Source organism: Daucus carota, chromosome 4 (assembly GCF_001625215.2).
Source record: "Daucus carota subsp. sativus chromosome 4, DH1 v3.0, whole genome shotgun sequence".
Lineage (NCBI taxonomy): Eukaryota > Viridiplantae > Streptophyta > Magnoliopsida > Apiales > Apiaceae > Daucus > Daucus carota.
In genome coordinates, this window is record NC_030384.2 from 20305185 (window position 1) to 20313207 (window position 8023).

Genomic DNA, 8023 nt, shown 5'->3' on the forward strand with positions numbered 1-8023 from the left:
GATTTTGTTAAAATGCATTGTTTGGATTTGACAATTATGTATTCCAGAATGCATCCTTGTTTTGTTATAATGTAATGAATTCTCTTGATAATTATGTTTTTGATTTTATCCTCATTAATGTTAATTATATTTTCACATAATTGTAATTACATGTTTAGATATTTATTGCCTTTACATGATACTTGTGTTCGCTAAAATCATTATCTCATTATTTATTTTGTTTCCAATATATTTCAGGATGGAAGAAAAATATTTTTTTCTGAGGGTCTCCCACAAGGGGCAATTCCTAAAAACCAAGTATCATGGTGGTAGTTGTCTTAAAGTTCCAACTGCTATGGACCCTGAGAAATTCTCATACTCTGTTCTAATGGAGTATGTGAAGGATGATGTGGGATACACTGAAATAGGTGGAGTTTATGTAAAGAAAGCTGGAGGGGGCTGGAAATTACTGGATAGTGACAAGTTAGTTTGTGAGCTTGTTAACGCCTTACCACAAGGATCTGTGCTAGACCTTTATATCGATACGGTTGTTGACAAAGCGATAGAACCCGCTGAGCAGTTGCAACCACATGTAATTGTCAGACCAAGGACTACTTTTTTCGAAGGTAAACCTTAACTAATTTTAGGTATGTGTATAAGATCATTAATTATATTAGTTACTGACTTTGTTGTGTTATTGATATCATTGTACCTAGCTGCTGATTTCCAAGTGAAGCGCAAGTATGTGACTCTACAAAACCTTCAGCAAGAGCAAGAGCAAAAACAAAAGAAAAAATCAAAAAATATTGATAACCAGTTGCAAGTAGAGCATTCTGCTACTAATGATCCGAAACAATCCAAGGAGCGTGACCGGATTGCAAGTCAAGGGGTAGCTCATATATATCTGCAGATAACTTAATTTATTAAAAAATCTTTTACTATACCTTTATCAAATTTGGCTGACTTTATTTTAATTTATGATTATGTAGGTTGATGCTAAAGCCTATGAAGATCAGAGAAGGAAGAGAATTGAAGAAAATGAGCGGCGTGTTAAAGAGCTCGGTTTGAGGTCTTTAGCGTTTGGACTTGTAACTACAAAATCCAAAAAAAAAGAAACGAGTTGTGGAATTGTCTGATCTAGAATTGTCTTTTGATAGGGAGTATGTTCCGGGAGACGATAGCCTAAGTGAAGGTGAAGAGGAGGAAGTTGTCTTGAAGGTACAAATTTTGTACTATTCTCACAAAAATTATTTATCTAGTCGAGTACATATAGCACAGTTTAATAACTCAAATTAATTTGTTTAAAGCCCAAGAAAACTGTAAAGCCAGTTGTGCAAAGGAGACCAATGACTCGGTCTAAAACAGCAAGTGAAGGTGTGCGAGTAGAGGTATAAATTATATTAGTGTAAAACTGTTGTGTTATTTTTTAGTTTAAGTTACTATATTATAAAAACAGTGCATTTCATATTATAATTTTGCTCCATTTTTCAGGAACCTGATCATGCAGATACTTTATCTTCTCCAGCACCACCAATTGAAAAATGGAGCAAGGTATGTATATCAATATAATGTGAAGAAATCAATTTCTTTTTCGTGCACTTTATAGCATTTTAAACAAATTATACATTTCATGAATGTTAATGCTTCTTTCAATTATGTTCTGATTTTGTCATTCTTTTCATGAGGTTGCTAATGGAGAACTTGTACCGCCTCCCCCGCCATTGCCAACTAATCTCCAGCATTTAAAGCATATAAAAAAGATGAATGTGAACGAAGGAGTTGGTTGCATGGCGGCGTACACTAAACTGCAAGAATCCATAAAGAGAAGGGAAGAAGAAGAAAAAGAAAGGGAAATTGAGTTGATGAATAATGCTAAGGCTGGTGAGAACCAAGAGGGCACCAATGTGGTTCAAGAAGGTATTTATTAAACTTGTACATTTCATAACTATGAAAATATTGCGCCGATAACAAATATATTTTCAATTTTATAGATGAGCCTAAAATCAAAAGGAGGAGAGGACCTACGAAAATGAGTTCGGTTTTCACCCGGAGACTGGATGAAAGACCAGAGCTTTACCTCAATCATGAGCTGCAGCCGGTGTCCGATGATAGCAAAATAAGAGCTGAATTTAGCAGTTTTCTGGGGAAATTGTCACGGGAGTGTGTGCCACTTGATTATGTTAACTGGAAACAAATTCCTGCTGAGGAAAAAAATAGCTGGTGGGAGTTTATCAAGGTAAAAATGACACATCTATTACTTGTACAGTTGTTTACTTTTAGTACATTTAAATTAGGATACTTCAAATATTCTACAACTAACTCCATACAATTTTTTTATTTTATTTAGCAAAAGTACATCATTCCCGAGGAAGGTAAAGATTGGATTATGAAGACTATTGATGAGTCTTGGAGGGTGTACAAAAGTCGATTCAAGGCACACTATTATACCAAATATGATACTGATGAGGATCGGCTAAAAAATAGGCCTCAACATATTTCACTAGAACAATTCAAGTCATTGATAGCATATTGGGGTGATGAGTTTGTGAAGGAGAAGGCAAGAAAAAATGTAGTAAATCGGCAAAAAGTTAAAGATAAACACAAGGCTGGCCGTAAAAGTTTTGCTCAGATTGGCAACGAAATTGTGCGTGCACCACATATATATAGTACATAGAAGTTCAGTTAAGTTCTATTATTCAAACATATGTTGATTTTACTAACGTCGTCGTTTTTTTTCTTGATGTATTCTTTATTTTATGCTAGAAAAAGAAGAAGAACCTGCCTAAATCACCATCAAAGGGGAAAATTTACCCTAAAACTCGCAAGTTTCCGAAGGTAAAAAGTTCTTGTTTTATATTAGTATTATCACATAATGTGTTATCTGTCATTTCTTAACTATTGCTATTTTCATTGTTTTAGAAAAAAGCTGGTGACAATTTAGAGGAAGAAGTCAGTGATCATGATTCGGTGGAACTAGACTTTGATAATCATGCGCCTAATTGGCTTCTTGGCAGAAGTGGAAGGACAAGGAAAACAATGCTAGATAAGATGCAGAAAAGAGAAAAGAACAGATCTGAAGAACTGATAAAGCTAAGAGAAGAACTTTCTTGTGAAATGGAGGAGAAGATGAACAGAAAGCTGAAAAATATTTTGGAGAAGATTGTTCAAATGACTTCTTTACAAATTGACATTGACGAACTATTGGCTGATGACAACACTGATCATGGGGCTGAAGCGGAGTTGGATGGAAATGAAGCCGAGGGAGCTACATGATAGCTTCAGATCTTATGCAGTACTTTTGTTTCAGATTTCTGGATGAATTTGTGAACTAATTAAGTAGACTTTCTCTGTACTTATTAAGTGATTGTTATTTTGCTTTGCACCAAAACTTTAGAACTTTAGTGGTTGTCAGTATGTTGATGGGATAGTCCATTTTGAGTTGGTGGTTATGTGCCAATGGTTGATGGCTAGCTTGGTTGGTTTTTGTTTTGTATACCAAGTTATTTGGTGGATTGTAATGGAAACAAACATGTCATGCCAATTTGTTTACTGAAATCCATTGCTATATCCTATAAAACTGTTGCTATTGTGAGTGATATGTTTTAGTAAAAACATTGCTATATCTTATAAATTGTTGCCATTAGTTCTTTTTTGGTAATTAAAACATTGCTGTAACCTGAAATATGTTGCCATTTGTTCTCCCTTTAATTCTATAGGCATTGCTGTTGCACCTATTTTGTTGCCAAATATGGTTTAATTCATTGCTATAACCGACATATTGCAATGGTTGACAATAGGCTATTGCAAGGGTTAAATTATGTTGCAATAGGATATTGCAAGGGTTAAAATATGTTGCTGTAGACTCAAAACCATTGCCATATGACACTTTTTGCAACTACTTTAGTCGTTGCTATATGTTACTATATTTGTTGCAATATCGCCCTATCGTAACGGGAGCAAAGTTAACGGTCATTTTTTATTAAAACATTGCAATAGACTCTACTGCAATGGTTTTACACCATTTGGCAACATTTTCAAGGGGTTGCCATATGCCATCTATGGTGTAGTGATAAGCCGGTAATATGTTTCTCTATGTCTTTTGAGCACTCTTCCAGTCAATCACTCCTTGTTATATCTTTCAAGATTTTACATGCTCTCGGTGACTCCAACCCTTCCACCCTCACACAGAAACTCATTTATTTATTATCTTTTATATTTTATATTATCATTTATTGTAAGATTCACTACACCATAAAAGGGCTATAGCAACGCCAAGTCTGAATTTTCCCCATAAATCGTTGCTGTTTCTTAACAAATTTTGACAGACCTATAGCTGTTGCAATATTTTTATAAACCGTTGCAAATGAGTATAAGTTTTACAAAATCAATAAGAATTTGCAACGAGTTTGTATGACCGTTGCGGTAGGGTTTAAAATTTTGGGCCCAAAAAATTCCCGGGTCCTTAAAAGAAGCGGTCTTCCTTGTATTTTCTTTTGCCCGGGCTTTCCATCCCAGTCAACACACAGTATCTATCTAAAAAATACACTACTCTGCCCTAATCCGAGAGAGAGGCGCTAGGCAGGAGATTCATATTTAAGCTCAAGAAACTCTCGAGCTCTAAGATTCAACCTGGAAAAACCAATCAAGCTCGGACAACAAGCTCAGAGGTAAATAACTAAACTTTATAATAGATTTTCTTTCCCAAATCAATTTTCTTCCTCCAATTATTTTTTATTTGTTGGTAAATGAAAATGGGTGTTTCATTAGGGCTACAATTGTGATTTTGTCGAAACTTTTGAATTGGGCATTTTAAGATTCGGGCTTCGATTAGCTTTTAAATTAATTAGGGATTCAATTGTGATTGTGTTGAGATACATCTCATTGACTGGACACTGTTGTAAGTTCTCTTGTTATGTCCCAGTCGATTGCATTTGCTTGTTTCGTACGCCTTTTGTTATGAGTATTCAACTTTAACTTTGTATATGTTTGATTTTTAATCTTTGATTTTAATAAATGTGAAATATATACATTGCTCTTCAAGTGTTTGATAGAATGTCTGAATAATATTGTTTGCAAAATCTACTACATAACTCTGCTCATTCCATCTTTATTCCCTACTCAATTTTTGTTCACCGCAGAATCAATAGAAAGCTTCAACCTATGAATCGAGACTTGTTTAAAGTGCTTCTATGGTTAATAAGTGTAGATCTTTGATGACTGATCGGATTTGCTATTTTGATGTAGGATCTTGGACCACGGTTGTCTGCTGCGCATTTTGTGAGTATTATCTCATCATATGCTTGTAGAGGTCCTTAAAAGAATAAGAAAAACATAAATGATATATGCATTTTTTTTGGTAAGGATAAATGATATATGCATTTTTTTTGTAAGGATAAATGATATATGCATTATTAAGGTTCAGTTGTTTGTTTACAGTATGCAAGTAAATTGAAGTCCATAAATAATATCCATATGTTTTTCTTATTTGTAGCTGTTTTATCCAAGTATTATTTTTTATCTGAATGATATTATATGTTGTATTTTGAAATTGATGCATTCTACTTGAACAGATAAAGAGTCTTCTAGGAACCAAGCTAGTTTTGACCAGTCACCTTTCTCCTGTGAGCTTGTTTCTAGAAAGAAAGGGTTAGTCTTTACATACCCTGGTTTTTGTAGGTCTACCCACCAACTTCGGTCAGCCCAACCAATAAAGATCAAATTGAAAACAAGAGAGTGTTTCAAGTGAAGTACTCTTATCCATCAGCTTTGTACCATGATGGTGTGTTTGAGATTCCAAGCTTTAATATAAGTTTGGGTATGAAAAAACAAGCAGATACAGGTTTACATATGAAGATAATTACCAATCTATTCCCTTGGCTTCAATTTTTATTTATTCCTTGCATACTTTTTAGTTCTTTTCCACTGTTAGTGCTAATTCATATACTTGTAATTGTATAAAACATTTAACTCCCGATATAATCTTTCTTTATTGATTCTCTCTCCTCATTTCAAGGTTAGAATTCTATTTTTGTTATACCATAGTTAAGATTAAATTTTTGCAATCACATGCTAAAAAGAACAAGTAGCAATCTAAAACAATTACTACACTATATTTGTTATACCATAGTGAGGTAAATTTAACATTTATTATTGTACTTGGCCATCGTTCCTGAACAAAGTTACTATTGTACTTAGATATGGTTCCTGACCAGAAAAGTTTAACCATATATAAATGTCTGCTCTGTTGGACTCCTTTACATCCATTTCTTGTTTTCTTGAATTTTATTTATATGCTAGGAAAACTGAAAATTTATGCTTGCGTTGGTTTCTGAAGTGCTCTCACAGTTTTATTAATTAATTTTTCAGAGCACAAAAATGAGATAGTGAAGCGCTTGTAAGCTAGGAAACACATCCGTGGAATGACTGGTGATGGAGTAAATGATGTTCCTGCTCTTAAAAAGGTTGATATTGGAATTGTTGCGGCTGATGCAACTGATGCAGCACGTAGTGCTTCTGATATTGTCCTTACTAAACCATGACTCAGTGTTATCATTAGTGATGCATTGACCAGTCGTGCAATCTTTTAAAGAATGAAAAACTATATGGTAATCCGTGATTGGACTTGTGATAGAGATTGATAAATATGCATTTATTTGGTTGTTTTTATGTTTTTAATCAGTGATATAACTTATAAGTGATATAACTTGTGATAGAGATTGGTAAATATGCATTTATTTGTTACAAACACAAGTTGCTTCATGTCTTGCCCATCTCATTTTTGATTTTCGTGATATGCAGGACCTTAAAGGAAACATCATAATAGTAGGGTAAAAACATCAGCTGCAACTACATTGGTCGCAGTTGAATCCCAGTAGCACAGCCTGGAATTTCAAAGGTTTCGTAGAATCCCAGCAACAAAGACTGACTAGAAAGCATGCATATATGAGAACGAAGAAAAGAATAATAGTGTTATGTTCTAGAAATTTGAAGAAAAATAAATACAAGGATGACAGTCTTCTTGACTTAATTAGTTTTAATTATCTCCGTCTAGAGTACATACTTTTATTTAGATTCTGCCTTAAACTTTATTGACTAATTTATGTATGCGACTTAAATTTGGAAAGGTTTGTAAAACTTTGTAACGGTCATGGTACCGCTTTTGGATTGTTGGCTACTTGATACTAATTGGGATTCTGAATAGACGATTGAAATCTGTGGCTATATATGCCTAGCTATTTGTATTTGCAGCAATGACATTTTTATTTTTTTAAAAAAATTTGTTGCTATTACATCAAAATCTGTTGCAAAAAATGTATAAAATTATTGCAATATAGGCGAAATCATTGCTATATCTTGATTAAAAATCATTGCAATTGGTCTAATATTTGTTGCCTTAAAGTCATAACAAATGAAACAAAATTAAGCTAATGCAATACAAGGAATGCGTTGCTGTAGACAAACATTTGTTGCTATATCGATTTATTGCAATAAAATAATTTCATTGCTGTATGGGGATATATTTGTTGCTATATCCACCAATTGCAACGCGGTCAGATGCAACGCCAAAATTTGGCACTTTTGTTGCTATAGAACCTATTGCAACATATATAGCACTTTGGGCAATGGTTTCTCCGCGTTACTATAAGCCTTTTATGGTGTAGTGATTATATCTACTACTTAAGCTATACTCTAAGTTATGCTAATAAAACTAAATTAACTATAATGTTTACAAGAAATGCAGATTGAGAAAAGATTTGAGAAGGTGAAGAAAGAAAAATCCAGGCCACAAGCAAAATTTTAGGAGTAAGCAGAAAAGTCTATATTCAAAAGAATTCAGCAGGCTCTGATAGATGGAAAACGAGCTCGATGATTTTGAAAAGGATGTTATAAAGCACATGTTTTTACCTGCTATATCCCCATAATGTGTGCTTGATTAGTAACAATTTTTAGCAAATTAGATGTTGAAAAATTGGTGTATTGACACTATACCATAGATTGGATATCGCAACCACTCAAGAGAAAATTTCCTCAAAATCGTTGCGAT

The 8023-nt window shown here is 33.7% G+C and overlaps 1 protein-coding gene and 1 long non-coding RNA gene across 7 annotated transcripts; both read left to right on the plus strand.

Moving 5' to 3' along the window:
• Positions 1 to 156: 156 nt before the first annotated feature.
• On the plus strand, positions 157 to 3546 carry LOC108216991 (uncharacterized). The gene is made up of 11 exons (XM_064092322.1): positions 157 to 605; positions 696 to 868; positions 969 to 1048; positions 1137 to 1197; positions 1287 to 1367; positions 1471 to 1530; positions 1665 to 1896; positions 1971 to 2215; positions 2327 to 2623; positions 2743 to 2814; positions 2899 to 3546. The coding sequence occupies exons 1-11, from the start codon at positions 176 to 178 to the stop codon at positions 3250 to 3252; spliced, it is 2085 nt and encodes a 694-aa protein (XP_063948392.1). The 5' UTR covers positions 157 to 175; the 3' UTR covers positions 3253 to 3546.
• A 914-nt stretch (positions 3547 to 4460) lies between these two features.
• On the plus strand, positions 4461 to 7214 carry LOC108216715 (uncharacterized). Of its 6 annotated transcripts, none has more exons than XR_010290969.1 (5): positions 4461 to 4646; positions 5224 to 5335; positions 5550 to 5758; positions 6346 to 6584; positions 6778 to 7214. It is a non-coding gene; the product is annotated as an uncharacterized LOC108216715 (long non-coding RNA). The 6 variants fall into 6 exon arrangements; XR_001806131.1 differs by having other exon boundaries at positions 5550 to 5721; XR_001806132.2 differs by having other exon boundaries at positions 4462 to 4646; positions 5550 to 5625.
• The last annotated feature ends 809 nt before the right edge of the window (positions 7215 to 8023 follow it).